Source organism: Alosa pseudoharengus, unplaced genomic scaffold (genome assembly GCF_046254945.1).
Source record: "Alosa pseudoharengus isolate Yale_2024_CS ecotype anadromous, Long Island Sound unplaced genomic scaffold, YU_APseudo_1.1 YU_APseudo_1.1_scf_3, whole genome shotgun sequence".
In the NCBI taxonomy this organism is placed as follows: domain Eukaryota; kingdom Metazoa; phylum Chordata; class Actinopteri; order Clupeiformes; family Clupeidae; genus Alosa; species Alosa pseudoharengus.
In genome coordinates, this window is record NW_027468718.1 from 6,469,024 (window position 1) to 6,479,501 (window position 10,478).

Here is a 10,478-nt window from a genome sequence, read left to right on the forward strand (position 1 = left end):
GTAGGCTGTTTGTCAGTACCGCCCATAGGCTAGGATAATGTTGCGCTCAGATGTGGAGTTTTAGGACAGGTGCGTAAAACCAGTTAGGAAGAAAGGGGACAGGTTCACACTCTGAAAGACTGCAAGACAAAGTCTTAACACATAAGCTATTTTTAATTTTTAAATACAATCATAAGCAAGAGCAGACGTTCAGCCCTCTGGCAGGGGTGGACTGGGACAAATAAGCGACCCAGCCATTGTTGGCCCGAACGACACACACACACACACACACACACACACAAATAGCCTATTCAATACTGGCAGTACCCTTACATATGCGTATTGATCTGTGCCATGGAACACTGCAAGCGAACAAGGATAAGTTACCCAGACCAGGCCTGCATCTGTGAGCCCCTGTTAATCATGACCATATGTTCCCTGCACTCCTCATTCCTCATTCTCCCTCATGATCACCGTGGCAGCCGTGGCCTACTGGTTAGCACTTCGGACTTGTTACCGGAGGGTTGCCGGTTCAAACCCCGACCACATTCACATCCACAAACGCCTACACATTCACTTACAAAGAGACCCAGTGAGATCTTAGGTGACAAGACACAGATGTAGGGGAGGGACGGTTTACTACCATAGCTCCACACTGCTGTCCCTTTCACACGTCATCAAGGAAAAACGCTTGGATCACACGTTTCTTTATTGCTGAAATAAATTCTGACATGGTGGGATTATGGGGTCACAACTTACAACATACTAGATACATAGGGACAAAATCCATTATCTTTCAAAATCTGTCTGTTAAAATGCAGTACAAATACATGAATGATGGGTTTATGCTTGTATAACTAATTACTACCTAGTCAAGTTAAATATCAAGCACAATTCAATAACAAAAATACAGAACTGGTATGTCTATGAAACAAAACAGAAAACTTTGCGTAACGGTATCAACTGGGCCTCGGAGCGGATGTCGAGCATGTTGACAATTAAGGTGTTTGACCAGACCTAACTGTAGTGAACAATGTCTAAACGTCGCTCTTTAGCACCCCCGCTGGGCCTGGTGGTACATTTTGTTGGGTCTGAGAAAAAGTTCTCAGAAAATCACAACTAGATTTTGTCCACCCAGACGGTACCGGTATCTGGCCTGGCCCAAGGACTAAGCTTCTCTACTGATGCTGCAGTCTTCACTGGTAACATCCTGAGATTACGGGTCGTGGAGAAGAAGGGGAACACTTTCTCAACGAAGGTGTCCTTTAGAGTGTGTAGGTGTGTGTTATTATCAAAGTCAAAGAATGACAGCTCTCCTTTGTCCCAGTCCAGCTGCACTCTGATTCTCCGGGGTTTCTGCTTCATGGTGAGGGTGCTGAGGGGGAGTGGTGGAGCACGTGCTGTATACTGATTATAGCCATAGCACATGCACCAATGTCCACTCCTGGACACGTAGTGTCCCTTCCTCAGGAAAGACTCTGTTGTCACACCCAAAGCCCAGCCTCTGTTCTGTCCAAGATCCACATCCCAGCAGTGAGTCCCTGAGTTAAAGCCCTCAGAGCCCAGGACACTGTGATACTTATCAAACCTCTCTCGGTTATCAGGAAGCTGCTGCTCCTCATCACCATGCCTCACACTGGTCAGATCCTCAGACAGGATGAGAAATGGGTGTGCAGTGTTGGGATCCAGAGTCACAGGAGCTGCAGAGAAAGAGAGTGTAAGTAAGTGACACATGCCTAGGCTTTCTTGAACACACACACACACACACACACACACACACAGAAAGAGTAAGTAAGTGACACATGCATAGGCTTTCTTGAACACACACACACACACACACACAGACACACACACACACACACACACACACACACAGAAAGAGTAAGTAAGTGACACATGCATAGGCTTTCTTGACTTCAGCTGGCTCCACAAATGGTGAACTAGCGATCTGAGGTCAATGGCTCTACGATGGTGGTTATTAACTTTATTTATTAAAGGTCAACTCCAGCACATTGGGAGTCGAGGTGTAGGGTTTGAGCTTTTTGCTGTCAATTGTTTACCGTTAAATTACTGTACATAGGGAAAGAATAACTTGGTACAAAATTGAGGAAGTAATCTTTCTAGTGATAAGTGTCTAGACTGGCCAGATTTCTGAGACAAAATCTGGGGACCTTTTCAAAAACTTAATTACCATTCGTAATTAAATATATCTTATTGTAGTTCTCCTAAATTGCAAGGGAAGTGATTAACAAAGAGTTTTCTTCTCTGATCACAAAGTAACTTAGATCAAGAACATTTGTAACTTTGTATAAGCTTTAAGCCAGGCACTTCACCAAAATGAAGGACTCCTTATAACATCCTACTTTCACAAGATTTTGGGGAAGATAAAGCTTGAGTGGGGGACATTAGTTTAAAAATAATAAAAAGCTACAAATATTGATAAATAATCCTGCCAGCCATAGCAATCCAGAGCTAGCCAGAGCAAGTGAGTGTAGGATGGAGGGACTTTTTTTATTTTTCATTGGTTTGTTTTTTCCCCTTTTATTATGTTTCCTTTGTTATCAGTGATTTTTATTTATTTATTTACTCATTTCATTGTGTTTGGAAAGATGTAATGGCTACCCTGTGTCTGTTTCAAGCTTCAACAGGCAACCAATACAGACACCAAAAAACACATTTAAAAAACCAAAACAGACACCAAAAAACACATTTAAAAAACAAAAACAGACACCAAAAAACACATTTAAAAAACAAAAACAGACACCAAAAAACACATTTAAAAAACCAAAACAGACACCAAAAAACACATTTAAAAAACCAAAACAGACACCAAAAAACACATTTAAAAAACAAAAACAGACACCAAAAAACACATTTAAAAAACAAAAACAGACACCAAAAAACACATTTAAAAAACAAAAACAGACACCAAAAAACACATTTAAAAAACAAAAACAGACACCAAAAAACACATTTAAAAAACAAAAAGATGGAAAGAAAGGAAAAGCCCCCAAGGAGGGGGGTGGAGGTGGGTTAAAAAAATGTGTGTAAGGTGCGCAAATGTTTGGTCAGTGTTTTCTTTTTCTTTTTTTATTTTTTATTCCAATTTTGGGTCTACTGTATCTGTCACAGTGAAAACCAGAGACATTTCCGGGGGTAGCTCCAGCCGGGGACTGTCCCCAGGAACCTGGTCACCCTAGACTAGGCAGCTACAATACTATTATATTGAGGTGTCAAAGTTGACCGCTTTTTGTGCCACTTAAGAGAAGCTGTTAAGAACAAGTTCTATTCAACATGGACAGGATCCTTACGGAGAATCCACTATGCATACTGTAACTCAATTGTAAAAAAACAGTATAAATTAAGTGTTTGTATAGGTAGTCAACTAATATGGACTAGTGACCAAAGAAAACCAAGGTAAGTGACTGATGGCTTATATTTTGCATTAGTCACACAAAAATGCTTCCTGCGTTGTGGTCCTTGGGATCTTGTGAGAATGTGACGCTATTTTCCAAAATAATTGGTTTGTCTGTGGCCTGTGCGATGTGTAAGGGATAATGTATTGTCCGCCAGTCATTATCGGAAAATAATCAATAGATCAATAATATTAATAAATGACAAATAATACTAAATAATATTATTCATATACTATTATTTCCCAATAATGAGCGTTGCAAATACACGATCCTGCTTATTATGCGGTTACGGCATAATAACATGGCAAAAATTGCACAATAGGTCTGTTAAATGTATTTTGTTACTGTTATGTGGCATCTGCTGAGAAAACAAATAGTTCGCCAACCAAATAGATCTTGACAGTTTCAGATATTGCATGGCAACCTATTACTTGATACCTTTCACTTTTAATGAAGTTCCATTTGTAGCAGGATTAAGGGGTGGAGCGCCCCATAATCACTGCCTGATTGGTTAGCCGATAGGTTTACCTGGCTACCATATAAAATGGTAGGTAGTGTTTGCCCAGGTGGACACCAGGAAACCTGCCTCTGCCACTTCCCAACGCACGCCTTCCTGCCAGCTACTCACTGTACTGAACAATCTCCTGCATCTTCTCCCAGACTCTGAACTTCAGGTTGCCCAGGTGCTTTGCCACATTGATCAGAGCTCCTGAAACCCTCTCTGGATCCTGCAGTGTGCACTGGGCTCTGGAATAACATTCAGGAGTCAGTGCTGCTGTGGGTTTGGGTTCAGAACCACAGAGAAGAGAGAGAGAGACAGGAGGCAGATCACTCACCTTTCCAATGTGCTCTTGTAGCTCTGTGAAATAAAAACGGTGAAAATGTATGAAAAAATGGCAATTATTTCTGCATTAACAAATAAGTAAATTACCTAAATTTGTTAAACCCTCTATATAACCCCGCCCATGTGTGTGCCAGAGTTCATCCCAAACACACACAAACAAACAAACGGACAAATAAATAAATAAATAAATAAATACTAAGTACTTCTACAAATGTATCCAATATGAAAGTCTTATATTCTTTCTATGGAAAACAAAAAAAAACAATTTTCTTTTTACCTGCAGGAATGTAATGTCATCAGCTCTCATCTCATCTTCTATGGCTCTGATTGTGTCTGAAAGAGATGAGATCTCTCTGTTCATCTTCTCAATCTTCTTCTTCATCATCTGAATCTTCTGCTCCTCTTCCTCCCTCACTGCAGCTATCCTGGCTGCCTCTTCATCTCGTAGAAACTGGTGAAGCTTCTCAAACTCCTCCTTGATCTGCTTCTCTGTGTCTTTGGTTTGAGTCTGGATACCATCAACATAAGATATCTCAACAAATATGTTTTGATTTAGCATTCTATTGAAATTGAGAGGCATGTTGCTGTAGGTTGGCATCACACTAAATCCCACTCACCTTGATATATGCAGCTGTTTCATAACACTGGTCTTTAGCCTTTTCAGAGGCCTGCAGCTTCTCCTGCAGTTTGACCCTGAGATCCTCCTGAATAGATCAAATTAATGTTAAATGGAGTGTCTGTCTGTGTCTCTATATGTATGAGAGTGTGTGTGTGAGTGTGTGTGTGTGTGTGTGTGTGTGTGTTTATGTGCCTTGTAAGAGTCTGTACATAATATACTGTGAGTTTGAAACTCCTGTATGGGCATGTGTGTGAGTATATACTGTGTGTGTGTGCTTATGCTCTAGATGAGTCACATATATGAACATACTAAATGGATCAAATTATTTTTATATGGAGTGTGTGTGTGTGTGTGTGTGTGTGTCACATATGAACACATTTCTGTGCACATCACCACAGTAGTGAAAGGGGGTTAAACTGCACTGGCAGTATTTTCAAAAACGTGAAGTGAAGATGAATACAATTAATTTACAGTGTATGCTGGAGGTGACTTTGTATTAGCATTAGTGCATGGCCAAAGAGCCTACCTTAGCATCAGTTGCTGCTTTACTAATAGGACTGAACTTGTGACCCAAGTGTAAGTCTCGACACTCCAGACACACAAGCTGTTGATCCTCTTGACAGAAGAGCTCGAGTTTCCTCTTGTGCAGACTACAGAGCAGGTGTGCATGATGTCTCTCCTCTGGAAAATAAATGTGAAAATAATAAATATTTTTTTAAAACGTACCAAAATATCTCATTCTAATATCACAGGGGACCCGTTTATCATACATGGAAAGAAAATGGAGTGAAAATCTCCATTGATAAAAGCTTTTGGAAGTATCTTGTGCGCACCAGAAATGGAGTGAAAATCTCAATTGAAAAAAGCTTTTAGAATCTGCACGTCCCTTTAGGGACGTATTAAAGGGAAACTTGGCAGGATTTCCCCCTCTGCTGGAGAAATTGTGCATTATGCTACAGTATTTCAAACTGTGGGAAAAGGTAACGATAAAGCACATGGATTTGTTTACAAGTTAGCGAACGGTTAGCATAAGTTTGGCAGAACTATGTGGATGTTACAAGATAAAAAACAAGATTTAAAACGAGTTTCTTGTTTCTCACTTTTGGGATGGTAGTCTCAATGTTGCAAGGTTGGTTTTCCGCCTGGGGACGCTAGGCGCAGTGGTGAAAATCACCATTTTCACCGGAACAGGTCATTTAACCATCCAAATTATTTCTAAACAGGTTTATTACGTTGAAATAGTTGCCAAGTTCCCCTTTAATCCATGTACGGTAAACTGGCCTTATGTGTAGAGTAGAATGGGGAAAAAGAAGGAAGGAAGTCTTTGTTGTGTTCTGATAATGTTTTACGTTGTGCAGTTCCTCAGAGCTGTCAGTGAATCGTGGATTCCAACCTGTGTTGAACGTTTCCATGCCAGAGTTCTCTCCCTTTAGTTCCCTCTCCAAGTTTTGAGCATTCTGGTTGAGGTTCATCTTTTTAAGAATTTTATACACTGTCTGACCGGAATGTTCCTTTGTGTACATTTCCACTATTAAATCTACGGTGTCATCACGGTCAGCGTTCTCAAGTTTTGCCCATGCAATCTGGCCAATATCCTTCAAATAGTGCTTGAACTTCTTGAAGTCGGCAGAGCTGAGGTTCTCCATGGTGTTCCTCAGTATCTCCTGGATGGAGTTCTTGGTGGAGTCTGCCATGTCAACTCATGGAAAGAGTCTAACAAAATGAATAGGAATCACCCTTGGGATCTGTGATAAAGTGCTTGCATGTACATTTGCACATTTTCGCTATACTTGTGACTAAGTGATACATAAATGAGTTACTCATTTGCACCATCACCATGACACTCACTCTCACAGAGCATCTTACCTTACTATGCACAGAGAATCACAGGCTCAGTCCCTGCCTCAGTCATTGCAAGCGCCTCATGCTTGATCATACACTATAGTATATTTAGTATTTTATTTAGATTTAGTGTTATTTAGTATAATTTGTATTTTAGTATATTCTTTATCTTCTACTGTCCTTGCTTAGTTGTGTTATATTATATACTTTTATTACTTTTTCTGCTGTTAGTGCATGTTGTGTGTGATGTCTGTATGAATTTCCCCTTGGGGATCAATAAAGTATGTATCTATCTATCTATCTATCTATCTATCTATATATCTATCTATATATATATATATATATATATATATATATATATATATATATATATAAAGGCTACTACCACTAAATGTCATACTAAAATTACATTATGTTCATTCAAAATGTAAGGTGAATCATACACAAAACATTGTATATTTTTACTTTATTATAAGGGTATAATAAGGCTGATCTGTAATTAAAGGACCTCATTTCCAAATTAGCCAGAGTGATATTTATCAGTGGAGACCGTTTTCAGCCCATTTTATCCAGTCCAACTGAAGTGTGCTTCTCATTTACTTTTGGGCAGTACTACTAACCGGAGCAAAGTAAACTTCCGCTGCTGCTGAGAAATGCGATCATTGAGATTCAAGGCTAGTACATTATTCACCCACTAGTAGTGGGTTACCTTTATCAGAGGTCCTGACAGAAGACTTCAGTAGTGTGCCTTCACAGAACCCCCCCGTAGCTCAAGAAGTAGCAATGCACTCTCTGATGCAGGAGACCGGGGTTTGATTCCTGCTCACAGCAACAATTTTGAAGGTGCATTTCTCACAGCTAAACCAAGCTAGATGGAGAGACACAGTTTACAGAGAGACAGAAGGTTGGGCTTGTGGAAATATAGGCTACATGGTCCTCGCTTTAGATTGGGGGGCTGCAAAATGTACTACAAATAGGTAAGAAAGGTCTTAGTTAGTGTATTAGTTATCCACCTCTTTGTCTTATACACCATTAACAAGCATTAACAAGCTGCTTGTTAACACTTACAACTGTTAACAAATATGTTTGTAGTAACTTAAAAGGCTGCTTATTAACACTTACAAGCTGCATGCAAAGGATAACAACAGTTAACTGTTAGTAATGAATTGTTAACTGCTTATTATGCACTGTTAATACCTAATAAGCACATGTTATTCTAAAGCGTTACCGTATTTTCTTATCTTCTACTGTCTCTATTGTACAGTGGAGTTTTTTTATCTATTTCATTCTTTTCTTCTTTTATCTCACTCCCTGATCAATATTGTGAATAATAGATTAATGACAGAAATAAGCCTCACCCTTGGGTTGTGTGTCTTGTCTGATCCCCACAGAACAGTAAAGAGTTCAGTCCTTCTCTCTCTGTGTCCTCCTGTGTCTAATGAAGGATGAATGACAGGCCTTCACCTTCACTCACTCATCCAGTTAGGGTGACTCAGCAAGACCGGTATTCCTTCCTTCTGGATTCCGGAATGATGGAACAACTTCAACTTCTCTATGTATTCTCTGACCCCCCCCCACACACACACACACACACACACACACACACACAAACAACCTTTCTTCCTCATTAGATTAGACTAAATTAGATTAGAACTTTTTTGTCATTGTGCCGAGTACAAGTACAAAGACAACAAAATGCAGTTTGCGTCTAAACAGAGTGCAAAAAGCAGAAAAGTGCAATGTAATATAGGACAAGAAATAGGACAAGAAATATAATAATCAGTAGAAATACTGATTGGAGCCCTTATGATCAGCATGCTTCAGTGCTGTACCCAGCTGGTAAACTGTCCACATTGAGTGTGCATACTGCATGGGTGTCATTAACAGCACATTCAGCTCTCTGTGAATGAAGTAGACTTGTAGTCAAGGCCGCCTAAACCGAGACCAAGACACTACCAAGACCAGAGGGTATCAAGACCGAGACCAAGACCAAGACCGACTGAGTCAAGACCAAGACAAAGTCGAGACGAGACCGAGACCAAGGCCGAGACCAAAAAAAAAAAAAAAAACAGCTAGCGAGCTAGTGTTACCAAAGTCCTTTTAGGCAGGTCTCTCCACTCGGCGGCCATATTGCAACGCTTTTTGGGTACTCATCGGGCATCCTAATCAGCAGAAATGCGCGTGCGCAAGGCTTCACCACACCAACCGTGCTCCAGTGTCGAGTTCACAACACATGATTGGCACAATGTCTGCACAACACAGCACATAATTGGCTCAAAGTTGTCAACTCACACCACATGATTCGCTCAATGTATACACATGACGACATTTTGGCGAGGAAGGGGTGGGATATGTGTAGACAACGGCCATATTGGCGTTGCAAACTAGCCCTATGCATTTCTATGGAGGATTTTTTGAGTGCTGTGTCTCCACATTAGAACGTCTCTGGTGTTACACCATAACTTGCATCAATTGAATAAGAGCAGCATACTGGGGCAGGGTTCTCAAGTTTTGAGCTCAGCTTGGAGTGAGATTGGGGGGGGGGGTGCACTCACTCACTAATTATAAAAAAAATTGGAAAGAAGCATTAACCCTTTGAGACCTTGAATTTGTCATTGTAATCTATACATCCTATATCTTGTTTTTGTCTGGGAAAGTATAATGCATAGCCTATGTCTCTTATGTCAGCCTTATCAAGGGAAACCATTTGTTTTTTTATGTCACCAGGAAGCATGTCAGTAGAAATAACTTTTCATATTTAGGTGGTAATCGTGACGCTGGGATATTCTATGGCTCACCAATTTACGAGATGTAGGCCTATATGTACTGAGTGAGACAAATATTTTATTTATTAGGCTAATTGCTTTATTCACTTGAGTAGCCTATATTGTCACTGAATCATTAGACTAAGCATGTGCATGCCGAAACCGAGGACAGCAAGTTCATTATACATTATGATGGTTGGCAGGTCATTGTCTGCAGCAGTCCTGAATGTTTAGAAAAAAATGTAGGCCTATATGTAGCATACTCGCTCAAATTGATAACACTCGTTAATAATAAGCTAATTTTCATTCATTGTTGACATGGTCCATGGAGGATCAGATGGGTGTCCCGGGACCTGATGAACACGGCGCTAAAAAGCACAAACGAGTGCGAAAGTTGCAGCCGTGACGACAGGGAAAGTGCAGGCAGCCACGAGAGTGATTGGTCGTGTAAAATGAACGTTGCTGATGTCTGGCTTACACAAAGCTATAACGACACAATCATTAGGTTTTCTTAATGACCGACAGTTTAGTTTAGTTTATAGATAAGAAATAATTTTGCCATAAAGTAGGCTAGGCCAAATGTTCGTGAAAAGGCTTGATTTACACACCCTGTAAAGTACCATAAGTAGGCTGGTTTACCAAATGACAGACAGTTGAATTTCTGAATAAAAAGAATGTTGGTGCAGTTTTGAAATCTTAAACATGTAACCCCACACAAGCATAACGTGGTTGTAGGGAGGGGATGTGCTATTTTGGAATTTTACCCGGATACAACAAATAGCCTATTATTTTTTGATTGGATGTCGGTGGCTATTTATTTTTTTGATTTTGCTGGTGAGTGGTACGCTAGTTCTGAACCCTGCGAGAAATCCTCTCGTATCCCTGCGCCTCCTCTAATAATTATGCAGATACCTTGACATCCCTAGTAATATTTCTGCGTGAGAAATGCAAGGTGTGGTGTGTGAGCGTGTGAACTTGTTGAATTTGAATAAATTTGTTGTTTGAATTGAATA

At 40.2% G+C, this 10,478-nt stretch overlaps 2 protein-coding genes across 2 annotated transcripts; both read right to left on the reverse strand.

Moving 5' to 3' along the window:
* Positions 1-670: 670 nt before the first annotated feature.
* On the reverse strand, positions 671-4,222 carry LOC143100091 (zinc-binding protein A33-like). Its single transcript, XM_076263029.1, has 2 exons — positions 4,024-4,222; positions 671-1,679 (listed from the first exon to the last, which is right to left on the reverse strand). Exons 1-2 carry the CDS (start codon positions 4,043-4,045, stop codon positions 1,099-1,101), a joined length of 603 nt encoding a protein of 200 aa, XP_076119144.1. The 5' UTR covers positions 4,046-4,222; the 3' UTR covers positions 671-1,098.
* Positions 4,096-8,237, reverse strand: LOC143099509 (E3 ubiquitin-protein ligase TRIM35-like). Its single transcript, XM_076262471.1, has 7 exons — positions 8,059-8,237; positions 6,252-6,571; positions 5,385-5,539; positions 4,857-4,943; positions 4,517-4,747; positions 4,232-4,254; positions 4,096-4,123 (listed from the first exon to the last, which is right to left on the reverse strand). Exons 2-7 carry the CDS (start codon positions 6,550-6,552, stop codon positions 4,096-4,098), a joined length of 825 nt encoding a protein of 274 aa, XP_076118586.1. The 5' UTR covers positions 6,553-6,571; positions 8,059-8,237.
* Between the last annotated feature and the right edge of the window lie 2,241 nt (positions 8,238-10,478).

Coding starts and splice junctions, on each gene's coding strand:
- LOC143099509 (XM_076262471.1), bottom strand. CDS start 6,552: ATGGCAGACTCCACCAAGAACTCCATCCAGGAGATACTGAGGAACACC. Junction 4,748..4,856: donor AAACAGCTGCATATATCAAG/GTGAGTGGGATT, acceptor GATGGTATCCAG/ACTCAAACCAAAGACACAGA. Junction 4,255..4,516: donor ATGACATTACATTCCTGCAG/GTAAAAAGAAAA, acceptor TTTATTTCACAG/AGCTACAAGAGCACATTGGA.
- LOC143100091 (XM_076263029.1), bottom strand. CDS start 4,045: ATGCAGGAGATTGTTCAGTACA. Junction 1,680..4,023: donor GCAGGAGATTGTTCAGTACA/GTGAGTAGCTGG, acceptor CTTTCTCTGCAG/CTCCTGTGACTCTGGATCCC.